Raw genomic sequence first — 23,371 nt, 5'->3', positions numbered from 1 at the left:
TACTCAACGGCCGCGGGAAGGTACTTCGAAGTCTGGGCACGCGCAGACGACAGCCCTAAGCTTCAGGGTGCAGGCTACAGAGCCTGAGCATGCGCACTTCATCTCCCGCGAGTCCCGAATTCATCCACCTGAACACGCCCCCTGTCAGTGACTCGACGTGAACTTGCGGACACACACGCACGCTTTCCCTAAAATCTGAGCATGCGCTCCTCGTCTCCCCATCTATCCCGTAGGTGCTGGGCAAGAGCAGATAGCTGGCTGCCCGTTGCGCCTTCTACCACTTGAGCAGGTGCACGCCGTCTCCCGGGAAAGCTGAATCCGCACCCTAGAGCCTAACCGTGCGCTTAGCGCGTCCTGAAAGCCTGTGTAAGCACGTTCCCAACTCCTCACTCTCAGCAACAGCAGGTAATTTTTCTATTGCCATAGCAGCCCTCCACATGACTCGAAGGGGCCATAAGCGCTCTAGCTGGTCCGCTAGAATAGGTGGATGCCATGAGGGAGTTCGAACCACGCGCACCTGAGCTCTCATAGGCCCCTCCTCCGCAATTCATTCCGTGCCACGTCCCCGCAGGCACCTAGGCCGGCTCCCAACGTCACTAGCACGCCAGTCCGGTGAGCGGAAATGACGCGAGCTATGCGCGCCCCCAGGATGGCCGGGCTATGGCGGCGAGCACAGGCTACGTGCGGCTGTGGAGAGCTGCGCGCTGTTGGTCAGTGCGACGGCCGCTGCTGGCCGTTGCTGGGGGGCGAGCCTCAGCTGCTGCTGGAACGTGGTTGCCTAGAGGCTGGCGAGCCTGCGATACTTCTCTTTGGGCGTTGTGGGGTCGTAGTCCCACGGCTGCGGGCCAATGGCGGGGTCTTTGGGAAGGGAACAGCCGCGGTAGCAGCAGCAGCAACGGCAGCGGGGGCGCATTCTCGGGCGGAGAGGATCCCCCGGAGGGCGGAGCGGAGGATGGCGCCGCGGGCGCAGGGGGCAGTTCGGGCAGCGGGGAAGGCCCCATCATAACGGCGCTGACGCCTATGACCATCCCGGACGTGTTCCCGCACCTGCCACTCATCGCTGTCACCCGCAACCCGGTATTCCCGCGCTTTATCAAGATTATCGAGGTAATGAGATCGCCCGTGTTGCCTTCATTTCTCGAAAGTTTTTCAGACATGAAGTTTCTCCAAGGCAGGAGCTGGAATTCTTTTCTGCTCATCACTGGGTTGGTGAAGTGGAGCCAAATTCCTCCTCCTTAAGGGGAGTTGAACCCCTTAGAGTCCTAACCATAGGAATCTGGCTCTATAAAGAAACAGAACAGTTTTTTTAAAAGGACTATTTACTTTTAGAGAGATGGAAGGGAAGGAGAAAGAGAGCGAGAGAAACATAGACTGGTTGGTTTCCTCTCGCATGCCCCCAACCAGAGACCTGGCCCACAACCCAAGCCTGTGCTGGCGACCCTTTGGTTCGCAGGTGGATGCTCAGTCCACTGAGCCACACCAGCCAGGGCAAGAAACAGAACTGTTTTGAGGCCCAGTTACTTTACTGCAAAATGTCTTGTAACACTCTTTCCCCAGGGTGGTCTCCATCCTAGTTAAGAGCCTCTTTGGGACGAGGATTCATTTCTTAAATATTTCTTGACCACTTTCTATGTGCCAAGTTCATTTCTAGCTGTTAGGGATACAACAGTGAGTAAGTAAGACAGACAAAAATTCCTGCCTTCAGGGTTCACGTTTTATCGGGATTTGAGAAGTGATAAGGTTAGTAAGTAAAATATGTGCCAGAGGGCAATGATAGAGCAAGAGAAGGATGGGACTAGAGACTGAGGAGGAAGGTGGGAGGAGAATGTTCTCAGAGGGATGCAGCTGTGGTTTTCTTCCTTCAGCAGAGTGTTCTTAATTGTCTTCCATGTGGTGGGCACTGAGGATACAGCAGCAAACATGTCAAACGTAGTCCCTGTGCCTAAGGAACTTCTGGAAAGAGGCAGGAAACAAGATCCTTTCATACTAAGAGCCCTAAAGGGAGGGGTGGGTGGGGAATTAGGGTGATGTAATAGAGAGAAAGCATCCTTGAGTACAAGGAAATTTAGTTTTTAGAGTAGGAAGGACCCAAATGCCTCCCCTACCCTGCTTTTTTTTAGTGATGTGGAAACTGGAGTCCATGAGGAGAAAGTTTATCTTGGAACTAAGCAAGGTCATACAGTGAGTCAGCCTCTCCACTCACCCTCCAGTCTGCCTCATCCCCCTCCAGTTTCTGCTAAGGGCATGGATGCCTTGGAAAGGGACAGGACAATACAGAGGGACAACAGCCAGCCAATGGGGAGGTGACAGAAGGGTCCCCCTTCACTTCCTGTTCCACACACTGCTGAGTATGTTTGTTTGAGCTGCTCTTCCAAGGGCCTGCCTTAATGTTGAGTGGTGGTTATTAGGAGGCCCCAGAATAAGACCCAGTGACTGGCTCTACTATGCCTAGCTCTGTGACCTTGGGCAGGCTGTTGCTCTGGGCCTCCATTTTCTTACCTGTGAAATGGACATACTAATAGGACTTTCTTAGAGCTGTTGTGGGAGATAAAAGAGGTCCCACCCAAAGGATTTAGAATAGTGCCTGGTGCTTAGTACACCTCAACAGTAAGCAGCATGCCCCTGTCCGTAGTGCCAAGGAGAGGTAATGATTCTTGTAAGAGATGCTGAATGCCCTCCTGGAGCTAGCCAGGAGGGTTAAATGTGTCTCTGTGGATAGCTCGAGACTGGCATGTGATACTAGTTCTATTGCTCTTACCTTGTAAATAATGAAAAGGGGTCCTGCCAAAGGAAGGAGAGGTGCTGAGATTTGTCAGTCAGCTGTTAGCAGAGGAGAATCAAAGAAAACTTCTGTGGACCCAATAAATGTTTCTGAACTTGTTAACCAGGCTCTGTTTACTCTTGATTTTGTAGTTGACCTCATGGGGCTAACTTGCCCCAATAGGTTCTCTTCTTATCAGTGGCCTCTGAGTATAGACTCGTGGTTTTTAGGTTCCTTTAAGCCATGTGTTCCCCGACGGCTGTCGTGGACCTTTTCCCTGGGAAAAATGCATGTATAGTGTTAGGAATTCCCAGACCATAAGTTAATAGCCATCGTTAGGGGTGAGTTAAAACACTGGTTCTCCAACGTGGTGCTTGGACCAGCAGCATCCCCTGGGGGCTTGTTTGAAATGCGAATTCTCCACACTCTTCAGCCCTGCATCAGAAACTGCAGGGGTGGGGTCTGGCCATGTTTCAGGTCCTCCGGGTAATTCCAGTGCCTATTAGAGTTTGAGAGCCATTAGTTTAGTCACAGTCTGGTCTGGGTATTGACACAGGCTTGAACAAAATCATCTGACCCCTAAAGACATCTGGGCACCAGCCCCCTCATCAGCTGTTTCCTTGGAGACATCATTGGCTTTCCACCTACCACGGAAGTGACACCAAGACAGTGTGCTGTGATCCTGTGGGTTTCAGTGATCAATAAATAGGATAGAGATGTGCTTGGGAAATACTCTCAATGAGAATTAGAGGATCTTACTATCCTGTAGGGTGGGCCATAGTTGAATTACACACATTTAGTTTCGTTCTTCTTATATTGATGAAATCAGAATGTTTCAAAATTTTTAAGCCCAGATATATTGCCAATGAAACAGCTTTTGAAATTGAACCTTAAATTAATTTCCTGGTTCTGGCCATTTGTCTACTTTGATTTTTCTTTAGGAAGTGGGGGAACTACTGAGGAATGGAGCTGGTTAACCCTGTACCACTGCATTCTCCATATACCTGTCTTCTGTTTGTTTATTGTTATTTTTTCATTACCATTTATCCTCTCCGTACCCTCTTTCACCACCACCTCTGCAGTCATCACACTGTTGTGCGTGCCCATGAGTTCTTTCTTTTTTTCGCCTCAGTCTCCCCTCTTTTGTTTGTTTTTGGTTCAGGAGTTCCTGGACAACGTCGGTTAGTGTCCTGGATCAGATTAGCATGTCCCCAGAGAGTAATACAGAAAAGTGTTAGCGCTGCTGTCCAAAGGGCATCTAGGAAGTCTACCCTGCGTTTCACTCTGGGGTCATTGTTGTGCCAGGTTAAAAATAAGAAGTTGGTTGAGCTGCTGAGAAGGAAAGTCCGTCTTGCCCAGCCATACGCCGGTGTCTTTCTAAAGAGAGATGACTCGTAAGTGCAGTTTTTCCTTTGCTCCTTTGCCAAAGTTGCCCTCAGTGTAGCTCACCACCATTCCTGCTGCCTAGACTAGCCTGGGCTTCTGACCCTTGACTTGAAAGAAATCAAGCAAAGCCAATAGGGGACTGGGCGAAGCACCGAGCATCACTTTCTAGTCTGGAATGAAGGCTTGGCTTGTAGGCTGGGCTTCATTCACGGTCAGGGTATGTTAATCTCAAGGACCCTTGGTGTTAAAAGATACACACTTGCCAGGCTGCTTCAGCACAGAGCTAAATGGGCAGATACCACAACTTTCGGTACATCCACCTTGACGCCAGTTAGAAATTTGTTCCACTTCCGAGATAGAAGGAGCAGGAGCGTCCTGCACAGGGTCTGTCATGGAATGACATCAAAATTCCATCTGGGCCACCTTAAGGCCACCTCGGCCACAAGCTACTCAACTGTGCAGAGTCCCTGCTGGTGTCCCTTAGCTGGCTCCACAGCCCCCCGTGGGAGTGAGGGGGTCACTGTCGGCTTTCTGTCCAGACTGGAGGGGAGTTTGTTGTCTTCGCCCCGGCCGGAGCCGCCCCGGGGAATCGGAGCGCCTGTGCCTCCTATGTTCCTTGATGTCTTTCTCCCTCAGGAATGAGTCCGACGTAGTTGAGAGCTTGGACGAGGTCTACCACACGGGGACATTTGTCCAGATCCATGAGATGCAGGACCTTGGGGACAAGCTACGCATGATCGTCATGGGACACAGAAGGTTCGGGGGCCCACCCAGGTGGGATGGTGGCAGGGTGGCGGTTCCGAGTGCACCCAGGTCCCCACACTGACAAGAGTTCCCTGTCAGCCCAGTGGCCTGGGCACTGCAGTAAGCTCACGAGCCCAGAGCTGGTGCTGGCGGCTGAGACACGTCACCCTGGAACCTCCTTCTCAGAGTCCTCCTATTAAAGTGGCAGTGTGGTGGTCAGCGAGGAGTCATCTCTTTAGTGCACAATTTTCAAAAAAGCCTCACAAAAACCAGGTGGCAAGTTGCCTCCTGTCTCCCGTCTGGGTGTCGGCCGTTCAGTCGGGCTTGCTCTTCCTCCAAGTGCCTGCGTCTGCGTTGGCTGCAGGTTAGCCTGCCTGGTCGTTCTTAGCAGGTTGTAGTTTTTCACTCAGAGGTGTTTCCTCTCAGTCTCTGATAGGAACCTGTCGAAAGGCTGCGTGTGTCTGTAAGCTCAGTAGGAGCCCTTGTACTGTCACGGTTAATAAAGAGAAATCTGCAAGATCAGTTCAGGGTCGAAGCTCTCAACAGACAAACTAAACGGCTTCCCGAATGTGTTCCGAGGAACACTGGTCCTGTGAGATGCTTCGCCAGAGTCCTGTGACCAAATACACATGAAAAGCATCTCAGTAGAAGCTGTGGATGGGGTGAGGATGCAGTGAATGTTCTGGAAGGCCCCTTGTTGGAGACACATGACAGTGTTTGTTGAGTCCAGAGTCTTCTGTCCTTCTTTCTCACAGAGCCTTTTTCTTGTGTCAGCTGGGCGGCACCCCTGCAGCTCGCAGGGAAAGAGCCCACGCTGGGCCCTGATTTCTGTGAGTGGTGCTGGTGGCAGTGCCTGCACGGAGCCCCACAGCCCTTCGTCTGTCCCGAGAGAGTTTGTTGTGGGGAAGAGGCTGTGCCTTTGTGTTCTGGAAGGACTCGTGAGCCTGAGGAATGGAATAAGGTGCATCCAGAGTTGATAAAAGCGTGGTGGCTATTGACTACCCTGCTGTCCTATGAGGTACCTGATAGAATGACTTCTGCTGATTTTTGAAGCCAGGCCTACGTGGGACCTACCGAGGCCCGAGCTGCTTTTCTCTGTACACCTTGCTGATGACAGCTGGGTGCCAGGGCCAAATCTGTGGTCACGCGCTCCCTCTGAGGAAGGCACCGTTGTTAGTTATCTGTGTGACAGAGGAGAGCCAGGAGGTGGAACACGTCCCTTAACGCGAGGGGCTGCCTTGGGTGACACCCCTGGAGTGGGGAGGACACCAGAGGAATGAAAACAGGTCACAAGCTGAATTCACACTGTCATGGGTGCCTGCGGGCAGGAAATGAAGATGGACAGGGTGGCAGGTGTGCGCGCGGTGTGGCTCTGGCCTCTCCGAGGGGCTGCCCTTGCATCAAGGTCTGAACAACATGAAGGAGTAGCTCCAGGGTAAGGGGGGCAGGCAGAGCCCCAGAGATGGCCTCTGCCAAGCTGCCCCCTCATGTTGGTCCCCAGAACTGGTTACCACTGCCTTATCCAGTTTGTGGGGGACAACAGAGCATTGCTGTGGGAATGGAGTCCAGGGCGGAGGGGACACTGGTCTTGGGGTTCTGGGAAAGTGGCCTGGGCCCAGCCCGCAGGCTTAGTTGTCAGCAGTGCAGGGCCTTGCCAGGGCAGGGCCTTCCCAGCCTCAGTGGCTTCACCACTGCCCCGTTCCCGCCTTCAGGATTCACATCAGCAGACAGCTGGAGGTGGAGCTGGAGGAGCCTGAGGCCGAGAACAAGCAGAAGCCACGCCGGAAGCCCAAGCGGAGCAAGAAGGAGGCGGAGGAGGATCCAGGTGCCAAGCGCCAGGTGGAGGTGGTGGAGCCCAACTCAGGTGCCCCTAGTGAGGTGCTCATGGTGGAAGTGGAAAACGTCGTCCACGAGGACTTTCAGGTCACAGAAGAAGTGAAGGTAAGTCAGTGCTCCTGAGCAGATGCCGCTCAGTAAGGGTCTGGCCTGTCGCAGCACTCAGACTGTTTTAGAGTGCAGGATATTTTTCCTCCCAGAAGTCCCTGGGAAGAACAGGGTGAGAAAGGTACAGGAAATCCACTTTGGCTATTAGCTGCTCTCGAAGGAGGTAGGGTTTGACCTGGGTCCAGCTCCAGCCTGTTGCCTGTGGATGGGTGCCTCCAGCCTTCCCCACAAGCCTAGGGCATGTAGGAGAGGAAGCGGGGCGCATTCACCGGGACTCTGGGCTCCAAGGCAGGAAAGAATGCACTCTGACCTTCTTGGCCCCAGACCTAGGCTAACCTGCCTTCCTCATGGCGAGCCAGCTGTCGAGGTGGTGGTGGGAGTGTTTTTCCACCGGTTCTCCTAGTGCAGGTTCTATACAGGGTGACTCGCCTCCAGTGGGTAGGGACATAGCTAGTAGCTTTGGTCCAATCCTGAGGCACCGTGTTGAGAGGGATTCTAGGGCAGTTTCTGAGCTCTGTGGGAAGGAGTGCCGTGATGAGTGATGTCTGCCTTTGGGTGCCAGGAGGGGCTTGGTTGCATTTGCCACTAGCCTGTACGAGCCGTCCATGGGGCTATGTCGGGCCTTCCCGAGCAGTGCTGTTTCGGGAAACTTGCCATGGTGGTGGGAAAGTCTGTAATTCTGCACCGTTAGCCACCTGTGGCTGTGAAGCACTTTACCTGTGGCTGGTGTGACTAAGGAACAGAACTTGTGATTTTATTTAAATGTGAATAGCTGCCAGTGGCTAGTAGCTTCCGAACTGGGCAGCACGGCGTCAGAGTTTCCTAAGAGGATCTTGTAGTGGAGGAAAGCCAAACGCATAAATGGTATGGAGAAGAGATAGAGGGCCTTGGAGAGACAGCGTGCTCGCGTGCTCAGCCTTGTTCACGTGAATGCTGTGGACCGTCAGCTGGCTCTGTTGGTTCCTCCTGCAAAAATCAACTCCGGTAATTCAGGGACAAACCCAGTAACTGGAGACCAGGTGATTGTGCCAAAAAACCCTGGCAGTTGTGTCTGCTGGTGTCGTGCCCACTAGTGCTCTCACTGGAGTACAGTATGCTGGGAACCTTGGCCTTCTAGAAACAAATGAGTGTGGGTGTGTGTCATAAACTGCCTGGTGGTTCTGCCAGGAGTGAGACCAGCCTCACTGTAGCAGGGAACGAAGGCAAGAAGGGAAGCGGTACCGTGGTGTCCATAGCAGTGGACATAGCGGAGGGCCCCCCACCTCTAAAGGGGCCTGGGGCAAGGATCCTGGACTGGGGCAAGTGACTGAGAGCCCTGGTCACTCATGGGCAGGTCCCAGACAAGAGAAGTCACAACCTGGGTGTTTTGGGGGCTGAGTCTGAGGAGTTGCAGTTGCGAGGATAGTGCTTAAAATAAAGGAATAAAGAAGCTCCTTCCCCTCTTTTTTCTCCCCAGTATGCCTCATTCTAAGGTCAGAGCCCTATAAAGAGACAGTGTTGGTTTTAGTTTTTGCCTACTTGGTCTTGTGTTGCCATGACTAGTGAATTCAGGTTCTGAGGTTATCCTTGGCCAGGGCCAGTTGGGAGGGGCTACGTGGGGCTGCAGCAGACCCAGTGACCAATGGCAGTCCTCTCACTTGCCAGGCCCTGACCGCTGAGATTGTGAAGACCATCCGGGACATCATTGCCTTGAACCCACTCTACAGGTCGGTGTCCCGTGGCCAGCCCTTCCTAGGCCAGGTTGGGCTCTCTGTGGTATCTGGTTGGCAGAGATTTTTCCCACAGGTATCCTGGTAGAAAACCTTGGGGAGGCAGGAATTTGAGGGCCAGGGCCCAGTCCTGTGCAGGAGCCTCTTCCCTCCTAACAGGGAAGCCCTGGGGTGGGGACAGTTTACCTGGCCCAGGTTCTTTGCTTTCTTCCTGCTAACAAGGGCCTGGATTTGATATGAAGGCTTTGTTACCAGCTGGAGTGCAGGGGGAAATCTCAGGAGGGGTTAACACGTAGCTGCTGGAGGGGGCTTGCATCTGGGCGCAGGGCCCTCAGTGCCATGGCTCTTGGACAGGGGGCCCCACTGGCACTGGAGCTGGTGAGGCCCAGAGCTGTGCTGGCTCTTGGCGCTGCTAGGAGGAGTGAAGTTGCAGCCGCTGCCATGGACCTCGTGCCCCATGAAAACACCTCTCTGTCCCTTCCAGAGAGTCAGTGCTGCAGATGATGCAGGCAGGCCAGAGGGTGGTGGACAACCCCATCTACCTGAGTGACATGGGTGCTGCGCTGACCGGAGCTGAGTCCCACGAGCTGCAGGACGTCCTGGAGGAGACCAGTGTGAGTGCGGCCTGTCCACGAGTGCATGGTGCTGGCTCTGTGCTGCGCTGGGCTGCTTCCCACCCTGGCTAGAGTCCTCAGCCCTGCTGTGAGGTGATGCCGCGTGAACACGTGTCCTCAGTCCACATGCGGCTCCTCGTTCTTTTTAGCGTCTGCGCAGTGCTCCATCAGGTGGCGCCTACCATGTAGTGGGTGGCATGTTTGGGTTGTTGCCATTCTTTTGCTATTGCAGCGATGCCTTTATGAACCTCCTGGTCCGTACAGCTTGTGGAGCTGCTGGAGTTGACCTGCAGGCAGTGTTCCCAGAACTGGGCTTGTTGGAACGGGGTGCGTGCCGCTTTCCAGTAAGGTGTGGTGGCGGTCTGTCCCAGGTCGGACTTGCCCCACCAACAGCTCGCAGAGCGCCCGTCTCCCTCCCAACCTCCCATCCCAGCACAGGCGGACGCCCGCTTCATCATCTTTTTTTTTCCCCCTAATTTTAGAAGAATAGAGGGACAGGGAGAGAGAACAACAATCAGTTTGTTGTTCCACTTACTAATGTATTTGTTGGTTGATTCTTTTTGTTTTTTAAGATTTTATTTATTTTTAGAGCGATGGGAAGAGAAGGGGAAAGACAGGGAGAGAAACATCGACATGAGAAACATCAGTTAGTTGCCTCTCATATGCACCCCGAACTGGCAACCTTTCACTTTGTGGGATGATGCCTAACTGACTTAGCTACACTGGTCAGGGTTCATTGGTTGAGTCTGTGTGCCCTGACTGGGATTGAACCTGCAGCCTTGGCATATCACAAAGATACTCTCATCAACTGAGGAGTTCCCTGGCCAGGGCTGGACACTGGCTTCCAATGGTCCTCTCATGTCTTCCCTTTTTTGGCAGATTCCCAAGCGGCTGTATAAGGCCCTGTCCCTCCTCAAGAAGGAGTTTGAGCTGAGCAAGTTGCAGCAGCGCTTGGGGCGGGAGGTAAGTGAGGCGGGGACAGCCTGGGCCGGGAAGGCTGTGCTCCGAAGGCTGCGTGCACTTGGGCTGTGAAAGTCACTAGGTTAAAACTTAAAATTGATCCCAGCACCTGAGCCCAGAGAGGTCGGTCTCCATCTGACCATCCTCCTTCGAGGGGGAGCAGTCCTCTGCTTTATAGTCCTGGGGAAAACGCTTGACATTGGGAACCAGCCTGGGAAAGGTTGCAAAGCTATTTGCCAAGACTCGACTGTTGGAAGCTCACCTTCCCAATTTTGGGCACATCCATGGACTGCCTGGATCATCAGTTACTTAAAAGTCATGTCATTTTCCAGGTGTGCCTCGATTTTTCAGTTAGATTGTTTAATAGATTTTATTTATTTATCTTTATTGATGGGAAGGGCAGAGAAAGAGGGAGAGAAATACCAATGTGTGGTTGCCTCTCGTGTGCTCCCCACTGGGGGCCTGGCCTGCAACCCAGGCGTGTGCCCTGACTGGGAATCGAACTGGAGATTCTTTGGTGCACTGGCTGGTGCTCAGTCCACTGAGCCACCCAGCCAGGCCTCAGGTTTCACGCCAGAAACATTTCACATTGCATCTGTATTTGGAAAGCCTGTGACATGTTACTAATCTGCAACAACTTGCAGGTAAGCACAGCGGATCCCTAGGCCAGTGCCAACGCAGGGCTCCCGTGCTGTTGTCAGACATGCAGGAGACGTGCTGGCCTTGGGCGGAACGTCCCTCGTCACTCAGGGCAGAAAAGGGAATTCTTTCATTATCATTACTTACTTCAAGGTCCACACCGAGGGGTAGTTTGGTCAGAGATGGAAGGAATTGAAGGCCGCATGCACTGCGCTTCTTTTTCTGAGTCCCGAGGAAGCAGCAGCCCCGCCAGCCCTGGTTATCCAGTGGACACCCGGTGTGTTCTCTGGTCTGACGGCAGCTTCTCGGCCCTGCAGGTGGAGGAGAAGATCAAGCAGACACACCGCAAGTACCTCCTGCAAGAGCAGCTGAAGATCATCAAGAAGGAGCTGGGCCTGGAGAAGGAGGACAAGGACGCCATCGAGGAGAAGTTTCGTGAGCGGCTGAAAGAGCTTGTTGTCCCCAAGCATGTCATGGACGTTGTGGACGAGGAGCTGAGCAAGCTGGGCCTGCTGGATAACCATTCCTCGGAGTTCAAGTAAGCACTGGGGGCGGTGGTGCCAGTCTCCGTCACATCTGCCATCAGGAACACTTGTGACCTGGCAGGGCCCAGGTGCCAACTCTGAAAGCCAGGAGGGTGCAGGTGCTTCCTGTATGAAATGGCACGTGGTGTGCGCCAGCCCTTTCCTCACCCTGTGCGGACCTGCCTTTGTCTCCCTGTTTCACAGACGCAAAAACCAGGCCCAAGGGAAGTTAAGTCCATGACAGGGTAGGCGGTAGGTGGGGACAGGGATTTGAACCTAGGGATGTATGTCTCTAAGCCACTGCTTCCAGCCAGTGCCAGCAGTCCCTTAGCCGTCGCCCCAAGGCTGTCCTCGTCCCCTGGCTTCTGTGCCCCAGCCACCCTCATGCTGCGGTGAGAGGCAGCCAGGAAGTAGCGTGTCTTGCTGGGGTCTCGGCCTTGCTCGGCGGTTGGTGGTCCTTGTCCTTTACATGGGGGCTGTGAGTCAGGATGACTGCCCGGCGTTCGGGCTGAGGAGCTCAGGGCCTGTGGGACTCTCCTGGCCCTGCCTGTGGTGTCAGACCACAGGGACTGGGTGTTGCCCCTGGGGCGTTAATGGGCTGCCCAGGTCCTGGAACAGCCCCTCTGAAGGGAGAACCTGGGCACCGGGCTCTGGGTTCCTGCTGAGCCAGCCCCTGTCCTGGCTCAGACTGGCTGGAGAGGACTGGGCTCCTTCTGCACAGGTGCCTCCGTCTGGAGACACCCAGGTTTTCTTCCTCAGTGAACGAGCTTTTTGTGCTGCCATCACCAGTGTTGTAAAGGAGAGCCTTAAAACAGCACGGACTGATCTTACAGTCTCTCACAAGGGCCCTTGTGAGGGGCCTCTCCTGGGCCCAGGAGGCTGCTGTCCCTGGCACCCGGCTTCCAGCCCAGGGGTCACTGTCTTGGTAGTGCCCACCCGCCACCATCCAGGCTTCATTCTTCCCACTCGTCCTGAGTCAGGCTGTCTCCCCTGTTTGAACCCCGGCTTCTCCTGTAGTGGTGTACCCTGACCAGTCCCCACTTGTGCCAGGGACCAGACCTCTTCCCAGGTGTGGCCCGTGCTGAGACGGCTTTCCAGCATGGTAACAGCCTGCCAGCCAAGGTGTCCTTGTGTAGTTCATGCTTTGGGCTTACAGGGCACCGTAGCTGGGGTCAGGCAGCTCGTTGGGCCCCACTCACCACTCTGGTCTGTCCTGTGGCAGCGTCACCCGCAACTACCTGGACTGGCTGACATCTATCCCGTGGGGCAAGTACAGTGATGAGAACCTAGACCTGGCCCGGGCCCAGGCAGTGCTGGAGGAGGACCACTATGGGATGGAGGACGTCAAGAAGCGCATTCTGGTGAGGCCGCCTGTACCCCCTCTCGTGGGCCCTGGGTGTCCTGGGCAGAGGCCGGCCCTACCCTATGCTGGGCACCACACTCCGCATCCCAAGCACTTGGCCATCACTCCCAGGGCAGGTGCTGACAGGCCTGGTCTGCATTGGTCTAGATTTGCACGTGAGTGGGTGGGGATGGACTCCTCAGGGTCTGGGGCCCAGGATTCCCTGTGCCCTCGGCTGTGGGGGAGCCCCAGAGGGGAGCCTTGGTGAGTGTGTGGGTCTGGGGGTATGGATGGGCTCGAAGGGAGGGGCAGAGGACCCCAGCCAGAGGTGTTGGATTGGCTCAGGTGTCAGGGGCTGCCTGAGTTGGCCTGCCCTGCTTCAGGGGCTCCAAGATTTACAATGGAGTGAAACTGGCCTGGCCGAGGGCAGTGGGGAGTGGCCAGACTCCCCAGCAGGAGAGGAGAGGCCCTGGTAATCAGGGTGTGGAAGAAAAGGGCCTGCTGAGTGGGGGTGCTGGCCGATGAGCCTGTGCCGTGGTCACCTGTCGTTGATTGTCGGGCGCCCCTGTTCTTCTGGCACCTACCTGTCCTGTTGGTTCTGTAGGCTGTCACTCCCTGTGACAGATGACAGTCATCTGCCACATCTGACAGTCTCCTGCAGTCATCTTGGCTCCTCCAGGACAGGTTTGTCCCTTCTCCCAGCCTCCAGAAACCTAAGAGGTGTGAGGCAGCCAGGCTCACAGCAGGCACAGCTGCAGAAAGGCGGCCAGTGACTGCTGTCTCATGGGAGCCTCTGCCTGTAGGAGTTCATCGCTGTCAGCCAGCTCCGAGGCTCCACCCAGGGCAAGATCCTCTGTTTCTATGGCCCCCCCGGCGTGGGCAAGACCAGCATCGCCCGTTCCATCGCCCGTGCCCTGAACCGCGAGTACTTCCGCTTCAGTGTCGGGGGCATGACCGACGTGGCTGAGATCAAGGGGCACAGGTAGGCCTGGCCCCTCCACACCTGGCTCGCCCCAGCCTCCTGGGTCTGCTCCTACCTTTGTTAGGGTGGTTTTGGTGGTACGTAGTGAATCCACTCCCACTGGAGTGACTGGGGAGTTCAGGCATTGATCTGACTGACTTTGGGCCCAGCCGAACCCAGGCACTCCAGCAACAGCGGACCAGAATGCCAGTGTCTCGGGAGGGCCTGTCAGCAGTTTCGGTGTGTCCCACCATTGACTGCCCACACTCCTGCCAGAGTCCACAGCTGGCATTTGTTGTTTGCCTGGGTCATCTGACTAGTGACTGTGAACTAGACTGAGGGGCAAGGTGGCCGCCCCGGTGAGAACGGGACAGCCTGCGTTGTGACGCCCAAGCACCTGTCTTGATTCTTTCCTCCCTGGTCACACCTGGAGTAGGGGCTGGTCTCTTCTGTGTCCATCCTAAAGCCACCTGGCACCACTCCCAAATGTCCGGGACACTCAGGGTATTGTGTTCTCCTGCGGCTTCCTGCCACACCGGCCTCCACAGAGGTTCTTAAGAAGTGCAAACTGCAAACTCCTTGAGACACAAGGGTCTGTCCTCAGTTTCCCCACCGTGTCGAGAGGGGCGGGGAGGTGCTGCTGTCTAATGCTGTGCTTGGTGCCTCTGCCTCGTGACTAAAGGACATGTGATCTCTTTGGACCACCCATAGCATTTCCCAGCCCCGCTGGTCCCTGGGTGCATGCCCTTCCACCTGCCCCCAGAGCTCTGGCAAACCAGTGTTCAGGGAAGATCTGAGTCCATGTTAAAAGTTGTATTTCTGTTGTCTCGACAAATAGTTACTTTTGGCTGCCTGATGGGCAGGGTGGGATCACACACTTGGGTATGGGCCCTGCTGCTCCTCACTGTGTCTAGCCCCCAGGGAGGTGGACAGTCCCGTGGCCCAGAGCCGGGTGTGAGCTCCAGGAGGGGTCAAGGAGACACAGGGCCCACACAGCATTGGGTACTGGGTCTTGGGAGTCCTCCGACTGGACTGGTGCAGGTGTCCCCAGGGGCCCTGCTTTGAGGGTGGAGGGGTACGGGCAGCTGGGAAGGTTCTTGGCTCAGTGCTGGCCTCTGAGGTGGGTGAACAGGAGGATGAAGGTTGGTGGGCATGAGTAAGGCAGAGCCCCTGAGCCCTGTTCAGGGATTGCACGGGAGCTGCAAGCAGGGACCAGGCCCCCGGGTGAGAAGAGGCCCTGGCTGAGTCTCCGAACAAGTGCAGGCACCCTGTGACGTTGGGGGCGTCGTTGGGGAAAGGGCCCAGAGGGAAGGGCAGGCAGTGCTACGTGCTGGTGCTGGTCTGGGGGACTCCAGACTAAGGACCAAGATGGGGAACCAACTAACCACTGTTATCATTGAAAACTGCCAGGCTCTCCTTAGCCCACAGCCCTTTAGGGCCCCTGCCTCCCTCGGGGTAAAAGTGCACGTTCTCCCCTCTGCTCACAGGGCCCTGAGTGACTTGTCCCTGTGCCCTTGTTGCCCTCACCTCCTCCTCTCAACCCTCACTCACTCTGTTCCAGCCACACAGGCCTCCTCGATGTTTCTTCAACACTCCAGACCTGGTCCTGCCCCAGGACCTTTGTATGGGTCGTTCCCCCTACTTAGAAAATTCACTTCAAATATCCACACAACTTGTCTTACTTCCTTTGCTCGGGGCCTCTCCCTAGGACATACCTTATCCTCACTTTGCAGTACTGCCTCCTCAGCAAGCGTCATTGTAGTTTTCATCCCTGCCGTTTTCTTCATAGCACATACATCAGTTTTGAACCTCATGATTCTTCCTCCACCTGATACGTGGCCTGCCCTGCAGGGCCTTGGCTCAGAAGCATAGAACTTGTGTCTGGTTTGCTCCCTGCAAATGCCAAATGTCTGCAGCTGAGCTGGGGCAGAGCAAGTGGACTGAAGGAAGGTGCCAGCTGGGGCAGGCCGGACCCAATGGGCCCTGCCTGCTGTCCCTCAGAACCCAGGTGTCGGGATGTTCTTTTTTTTTTTTTTTTTTTTTGGGGTGTGTTGTTTGCTGCTGGCGGGCCCCTGGTTCGTTGTTGGTGCGGGCCGCGCGCCACTGTTCTGCTGCCAATGTCTGGCTGCTCTTGTCCTTCTCGTTCTGATGGGTTTCGCTGGATGTCCGTTGCCAACTCGGGATGGCTCTGAGTTAGGCCTGGCTGTGATTCTGTCCCCTCCCCTGAGTCTGAGCTGGCGGGGGAGGTCGGGGTGACCAAATGCTCTGCAGGTCAGTGTGGCTGGAAGTGGCCATCATTCTTCCCCAGAGGGCACATGGCACACTGAGGTCCTGGGTCTCTGCGGGTGCTGTGCCTGGGAGGGCTCCTGTGCTCAGCCCCCAGGGAATGAGGTGCTGACCGCCCAGCTGTGCCCTCTTCCCCAGGCGGACGTATGTGGGTGCCATGCCGGGAAAGATCATCCAGTGCCTGAAGAAGACCAAGACGGAGAACCCCCTGATCCTGATAGACGAGGTTTGTGCAGGCGCAGGAGGGCTGAGCTGCGGCTGGGCTTCCCTGAGGTCAGACACAGTCCTCTGGGCCTTCCTCATCCAGAGCTCCTGGCAGCCCCGACCAGGCAGACTCAGTTCAGAACAAAACCCATGGTCCCTGAGTCACTGTGGGTGGCCTCACTGCAACAAGGCCATCTCATGACACTGGCACCCCGCCTGTCCTTGCTCAGGGCTTGCTCAGTTCTGGCTCCCCTCTCTGGCAGGGTCTGGGCCCACCTGGCCCCCCCACCCAGTGTCTGGTGAACATGTGCAAGGAGCCGGACAAGGTTCGATATCACTCACCTTCTGATGCCCTTGCAGGTGGATAAGATTGGCCGGGGTTACCAAGGGGACCCCTCATCAGCGCTACTTGAGTTGCTGGACCCTGAGCAGAATGCCAACTTCCTAGATCACTACCTGGATGTGCCCGTGGACTTATCTAAGGTGTGTGACCTGCCTCGGGGCTGACCGGGTCTAGAGAGGCGGGGGCCAGTCCCTCAGCACTCACCATAGCATCCTCCAGGTGCTGTTCATCTGCACAGCCAACATCACGGAGACCATCCCAGAGCCACTGAGGGACCGGATGGAGATGATCAACGTGTCAGGCTACGTGGCCCAGGAGAAGCTCGCCATTGCAGAGGTAAGGCCAGGCTAGGCCCCCTGGCCATTCAAGCCCGAAGAAGGGGGTGCCCCACTGCGGTTCAGGCTCAAGGAACATCAGTGCCCACTGAGTGCTGGGCATTTAGTCAGAATTGGGGGTGCAGTCCACTGCGGCTCTGCCCTTGGAGCTCCCACTCCAGGAGGAGACTGGGGATGAATATGTTACTCTCTGTGGTGTAGGTGTGAGGTGTGGCCAAAAGGAACATGAGGCTTGTTGTAAACTCCAATGTCACACTTGTGACACCAGCGCAGGGTGCTTCCCCACATCAGCCAGTCCTCTGGCTGGGCACCCTCCATTCCAGTGAGACAGCGGCGTACCCAGCGGGAGCAGCACTCCTTACAGGTTCAGGGCTCATGCCATAGAAGCGCCCTAGCTGCAGGTGCCACTCGAAAGTCCCGGTCTCTCTCTCTCTGGCTATAAACCGAGGTTCTTCCGCCCCCTCCTCCGGTTTGGTAGTTTGCTGGAACAGCTCACAGAGCTCAGGCATGCAGTTCAGTTGCTATTTACTGGTTTAGTTGGAAGGGTAACACCTTGCAGGCAGCCCCACAGGGTGAGGCACTGAGGGGAGTTGTCTTTCTATCACGGCATTTTCCTTCTGCAGAAAGGTTTCTCCCCCCGATGCCTTTGCAGCCTTGAGATGGGCACGGAGCCCCAGCCCTAGGGCCCTGGGGGGGCAGGAGGGGACAAGGAGCTCATAGCTGAGGCCATAGCAGGCATGCTGCGACTCCCCAGGTCTGTCCTCCAGTCATGACAACTCACCTGGGTGAGGGGCAGACTGACTCAGTGCTGGGCCTTCTTTCAAACCCCTGAAGGGATGATAGATCTGAGGACTCCTGGAGCCTCCAGTGCCAACACCAGTGTCATTCATCTCTGTCCCCCATTTAGAGCTCAGGGCTGTCTGTCCAGTGACTGTTGTCCATCAGCAGTTGTGTTGGGCTGTGGGTAACTGCAGGCCTCTGACTGCTCCGTGTTTGCTCAGGGCAGCAGCCACATAACCTGACATGCATGCCCTTGGTCTGTATGTGGGGTGAGCCCAGGGATCAGGGAGGTCTTCCTGGAGGAAGCAGCATCCAAGATAACATCTGAAAGGAGCATAGGAATTGGACCTGGGCAGAGGATGCAGCAGGAGCAGGGTTGGCTGGCTGAGTGTAGGTTATTCAGGATTCTGGCACCCACTGGGCTCTGCCCAGATACTCTGCCACCATCCCTCCAAGCCTTGCTGGCTCATCACCCGTCAGGTGACATCCTTCGGCCTGCCCTGATACCCTATGTACATTGGATGACACCAACTTCCCCAGGGACCAGAGCTCTGTGAAGGCAGGCCCTGGGCCCACCTCGATGCTGTCTTTACCAGCCAGGGATCTGTGGCTGGGTTGTGGGCCCTGGAGCCCAGGGGTGGGGTGGTTCTGGGAGGTTCCTGACAGAGCTCTCTCCTCCCTGCCAGCGGTACCTGGTGCCTCAAGCCCGTGCCCTGTGTGGCCTGGATGAGAGCAAGGCCAAGCTGTCTTCTGAAGTACTGACCCTCCTCATCAAGCAGTACTGCCGGGAGAGTGGTGTGCGCAACCTGCAGAAGCAGGTGGAGAAGGTGAGCCCGGACGACGTGATGTGACTGAAGTGAGCCAGACACAGGACAGATGCTGTTGGGTCCCAGTCATGTGAGGTTCCCAGGAGTCAGGCTCACAGACACAAGCAGATGGTGGGTGCCAGTGGCTGGGGAGTTAGTGTGTGATGGGGACCACGTTTCAGTTTCGGAAGCTGAGGAAGTTCTAGAGATGGACTGTGGAGGTGGCTGCACAAGAGTATGAGTCACACGCTTCGAAGTGGTTGCGATGGTACAGTTTTTACGTCACATGCATTTTACACAATTTAAAAATTAAAGCAGAGTAGACAGAGGTGGTGGTAGGGTGAGTGGGGGGGCCTGCGGCCAGGCTGCCCATTACCCCTGCACCCATGGCAGGTCTTAAGGAAGTCCGCCTACAAGATCGTCAGTGGTGAGGCCGAGTCGGTGGAGGTGACACCCGAGAACCTGCAGGACTTTGTGGGGAAGCCAGTGTTCACTGTGGAGCGCATGTATGATGTGACGCCGCCTGGCGTGGTCATGGGGCTGGCCTGGACTGCCATGGGTGAGTGCAGCATGTCCCCTCCTTGGCCCCCTGGGAAGAGTCTGTACCTAAGCCTTCAGCTCGTTGCTCTGAACAGCCCTCTGGCTGGCTGGTGACACACTGAGGCCAAGGGAATTGGGGCTGCCGGAAAGGCAAGACCACAAGGTGGCAGGTGTACTCCATGAGCTTTAGTTAGGTGGTGCTTTCACAGGCTTGGTGTGGGAGCCCCTCACAGCATGAGACCTGAGGATGCCAGCCAGCAGGAGCAGGGTAGGGCTTGGGGGAACTTGTGTAGGTGACATTGCTCAGCCTGGGGGTTCGGGGTCTTACAGCCCAGAGGTGGTTCTGTCATTGGGTGCAGTTTTATGTTGTCTGTAAAGGAAGCGAGCTGTGGATGGCAGAAAGTTTGCCTCCTTGGGCTATATTTAAAGCCATTGTGTTAGAATTTGTCTGGTGCTGGCAGGCTGTGTGGAGGTACACAACACAGGGCCAGCGCACAGCGGCCGTCTCTGGTTCCCTTAGGTGGGATGGGCGCTGGCGTGTGAAGAATGAGAAGGTGCTAAGCTGAGGGTTGGGCAAGGAGGTTTGCAGAGGCCTGGCCAGGTAGCTCAGTTTGTTAGAGAATCACCTCGATGACACCAAGGTTGAGGGCTTGAAACTTGGTGAGGGCACATAGGAGAATTGACCAATGAATGAATACACCAAACTGATGTTTCCTCACTCTAAAATCATTAAGAGCTGCAGACAGAGTGGAGGGGCACTCCCTGAGGTGGCCCAGCATCGAGGAGAGGGGCTCTCTTGGGAGTCCGAGCTCATGGGCCCTACATGCTGGTGTCTTCCAGGAGGCTCCACGCTGTTTGTTGAGACGTCCCCAAGGCGGCCGCCAGAGGACAGTAAGGCAGACAAAGACGGGAGCCTGGAGGTGACAGGCCAGCTGGGGGAGGTGATGAAGGAGAGTGCCCGCATCGCTTACACCTTCGCCAGGGCCTTCCTGATGCAGCAGGACCCCACCAACGAGTACCTGGTGACTTCACACATCCACCTGCACGTGCCTGAGGTGGGTCACCCCCCAGCGAGTATACCCCTTGCAAGGGCAGCCTCGCATCAGACCTGCCCACCACCTACTTGGTCTCCTCACCAGGGCGCCACCCCCAAGGACGGCCCCAGTGCTGGCTGCACCATCGTCACAGCCCTGCTCTCGCTGGCCATGGACAGGCCAGTGCGGCAGAACCTGGCCATGACGGGTGAGGTCTCCCTCACAGGCAAGATCCTGCCAGTGGGCGGCATCAAGGAGAAGACCATTGCTGTGAGTGCTCTGCACCCCCAAGCACGCTCCTCCACAGCTGCACACACCATGCAGTCACGTGACAGATAAGGCACCATTCACACCACAAACAAGGGTGATGGCCAACTTTAGAGCAGGCATGGGATTTGGACCCAGAGCTAGGTGGCCTGAGCCCGTGTTGAACTCTTCCAGATGCCCCCCTCCACAATGGTTTAGGCCTTTCAAGACTTGGGAGAAGGTTCTAGGTCTTTCCATAGAAAGAGCCCATATCTGAGCTCCTCAGTGGGGCTCTGCAGGCTCCTTGAGGGTAAAAGGGTCTCCAGCTTCCTCATCCTCCACTTAGCCTGGCACCGAGATCCGTGGGTACAGAAAATGCTGGAGGCTGGCCTCGCAGGTGCTGTGTAGGTTGGGGGGCTCTGGTGGACACGGGAAGCCTGTCTGCCCTGAGCAGGCCCTTCATCCCCTACATGTCCAGCTCCTACAGGAGCCCCACTGTCTCCTGAGCCTCCACTGCCTTCTAACTGGTGTACAGCTTGGGCAGGATGGTCAGTAAACTTGAAAAATTTTAAATGTTACCTACATTTTCAAATTTATGTCTTTTTAGCTCTCACTGCACTGGTGCCACACCTCAAAACAGTAAAGCAGTAGGTGATGTGATTGAGTTGGACAGGGGGGGCAGGGCAGAGCCATGCACTGTGGGCTGTGGGAGAACTTGGCGGCAACAGCAGCAGCCGCCAGTGCAGTTTCCTTGGGCCTCAATGCCTTCACCTGTGAGGAGCAGCCTGGCTCAGGGCTGCTGTGAACAGGGTCCTCACCAAGCCTGCCCCCTCCTGGAGCACAGTGGCCACTGCACTTTCCTGAACTGACCTAAGGTCCCCTATATCCCAGGCCAAGCGCGCTGGAGTGACATGCATCATCCTGCCAGCAGAAAACAAGAAGGACTTCTATGACCTCGCAGCTTTCATCACGGAAGGCCTGGAGGTCCACTTTGTGGACCACTACCGCCAGATCTTTGACATCGCCTTCCCTGAAGAGCAGGCGGAGGCCCTGGCTGTGGAGCGGTGATGGTGGCCCAGGCACTGCTGCTGCTCACAGGCCCACCCTGAGCTGAAAACTGCACTGGGGGGAAGGGTCCCGACAGTCAAGCCATCTGGAGGCTCAGCAATGGCGTGGAACCCAAGGACCTCAATTATGATTTAATCATGGAATCTGATGCATATGAAGTATTTAATAGTGATTAAAGACTATTTCCAGTACTGGCTGTCTGTTGCTTCTCTCCATGCCTACCATCATGCCCCAATACCACTGTCCCAGAGGAAGTCTGGGACAATGGACCAGATGCAAAATGCCACCACAGGACCCCCAAATTTCTTAACAGGTTTTATTACTCAGAGGGCATGGGGTTCATTCAGTCCTTCTTGGCTGCTGCCTTCCTCATGGCTGCAAGGACGTTGCTTAGCTCCTCTCTCTTCCTCTTGGCACGGATGTGTGTCCCCACCTGCCAAGCAAGGAGGTCCATCAGCCTGGGCCCCCACTTCACCTGTGTCCCTAGCACCCAACCCTCTTCTCACCCTCGGCACAGATTTATGTTCCCACCCACCAACAACTGCCCACCTACCCTTTTCTTGATGAACTTCAGGGCCCTCTTGTCCTTAGAGACCTTGAGCAATTCCATGGCACGCCGCTCGTAGGGGGCAAAGCCACACACCTCTCGGATCATGTCCCGCACGAACTTGGTGTGCTTGGTGAGGCGCTGGGGGGTGAAGGGAGGCCATCAGGATGAAGAGCCCAAGGCCAGACCGCTTAGGGTCCCACCTGGGCCTCCAGCTGGAGCGTTTTGACTGTGCCCGGTGCAATGGAAGTAGGACTCCTCCTCATGCCCCCAGTGCCAACAACAGAGCACGTAATGCCTGGCTCTTTGCACTGGCTGTTCCCTGAGCCTGTCGTTCTTTCCCATTCGACACAGGCTTCCACCCTGGTGTTGGGGCTACTTAATGAAGGTGCCGTAACCATAAATTCTTCACCGGGCAAGTCATTGTGGGTAGTCACGATCCAGGCCTGTAACTCCTTTGATGAAAGGTTTTTGAGCCAACCCTGCCCACTGACCTTATGCATGTAGGTTAATAAATCTTTGAAACGCTTAGAAGGTGCGACCACCCTCGAGGGCACAGGTAATCTTAACTAGTCTTACTTTCTCCCTTAAATTTCCTCAATTTGAAACGCATTAAAGAAATGGCAACGTGTTCACCTCTGGAAACATTTTTAGATCTTGCTTCCAAGCAAATGTCAAGTTGGTTCGAATAAACGTGAAAATTCTCGACAGGTCTGGACCTTTTACATAGAAGTAACCCGTAAGTCCTGACCGCCTAAAGGTCAAAAGAATCAACTTTCTGCATTCCAACCTCGACCCAACTCCTGTTCTATTGGGCAAACTCCTACGCACGTAACCCAAACTCGCTCCACCTGCACTAGCTTCCACCCCTCAGGCGGGACTGTCCAGGTGCACGATCCAGACGGGCGCTTGCCGCTGGGACGAACTACATTTCACTCACTGCTCTGTCCAGCCTGACGCCCTTTCTTCCTCTCTGCCTTCCACAGGGTTCCCCACTGTCCTCGGTAGCCTGGAGCCTTGGCTCTGACCGTGCCCTCCTCCTACAACGCCCTTTCCACCTCCCTCCCAGAAGCCCCCACGCGCGTGCCCCGGGAACTCACCCCGCGGCGTCGGCTGTGCCTCGGCTTGCTCACGTTCTTTGTTACTTTATGGCCCTTGTTGAGGCCCACGGCCATGGGGTAGCGGAGAGCCATGGCTGCGGACAGGGATGGAGAGAGGGGGTAGAGATCAGCCCCGGCTCGGCCATCGCCGCCCGACACCCCGGGTCCCGGCTCCCCCGCACTGGCTTGCTACACCCAGCCATCTCCCCGAGGAGCACCAAGATTCCCAGGGTCCAGATGACGGCGGATCCAGCCCGCTCCAGAACTCACTAACCTGCCGTTCCTCAATGGGGCCGCGGCGGAAGAGCAAGAACCGCGCGGAACTCTGGGAATACCTATTCCTCGCGGGTTGTGCGGGCCAGAGAGGCATTAGCGCTTGCGAGCACCCTCTGTCGGTTGGAGGATTCTCTGCGGTCACGCTGAACTAGCGCGTTTACCTCCACGGACCCTGGGGAGGAGTCGGGAGTTGTGGGCGTGCCTGTGGCTGAGGTGCCTCCC

At 55.8% G+C, this 23,371-nt stretch overlaps 2 protein-coding genes across 2 annotated transcripts; one reads left to right on the top strand and one right to left on the bottom strand.

Moving 5' to 3' along the window:
• Positions 1–643: 643 nt before the first annotated feature.
• On the top strand, positions 644–21,417 carry LONP1 (lon peptidase 1, mitochondrial). Its single transcript, XM_037165238.2, has 18 exons — positions 644–1,107; positions 4,067–4,155; positions 4,784–4,903; positions 6,604–6,832; positions 8,480–8,541; positions 9,029–9,158; positions 10,038–10,121; positions 11,075–11,295; positions 12,504–12,642; positions 13,427–13,605; positions 16,009–16,096; positions 16,435–16,557; positions 16,637–16,753; positions 18,219–18,359; positions 18,732–18,897; positions 19,719–19,933; positions 20,018–20,182; positions 21,050–21,417. The coding sequence occupies exons 1-18, from the start codon at positions 661–663 to the stop codon at positions 21,224–21,226; spliced, it is 2,892 nt and encodes a 963-aa protein (XP_037021133.1). The 5' UTR covers positions 644–660; the 3' UTR covers positions 21,227–21,417.
• Positions 21,418–21,528: 111 nt separating this feature from the next.
• RPL36 (ribosomal protein L36) lies at positions 21,529–23,250 on the bottom strand. The gene is made up of 4 exons (XM_037165239.2): positions 23,148–23,250; positions 22,874–22,968; positions 21,780–21,914; positions 21,529–21,659 (listed from the first exon to the last, which is right to left on the bottom strand). The coding sequence occupies exons 2-4, from the start codon at positions 22,964–22,966 to the stop codon at positions 21,570–21,572; spliced, it is 318 nt and encodes a 105-aa protein (XP_037021134.1). The 5' UTR covers positions 22,967–22,968; positions 23,148–23,250; the 3' UTR covers positions 21,529–21,569.
• Positions 23,251–23,371: the final 121 nt, after the last annotated feature.

Source organism: Artibeus jamaicensis, unplaced genomic scaffold, assembly GCF_021234435.1.
Source record: "Artibeus jamaicensis isolate MK-2021 breed Jamaican fruit bat unplaced genomic scaffold, CSHL_Jam_final scaffold_537, whole genome shotgun sequence".
NCBI classification, from domain to species: Eukaryota; Metazoa; Chordata; class Mammalia; order Chiroptera; family Phyllostomidae; genus Artibeus; species Artibeus jamaicensis.
The sequence above is the reverse complement of the archived record's forward strand: the minus strand, read 5'-3'. Positions and strand labels throughout refer to the sequence as shown.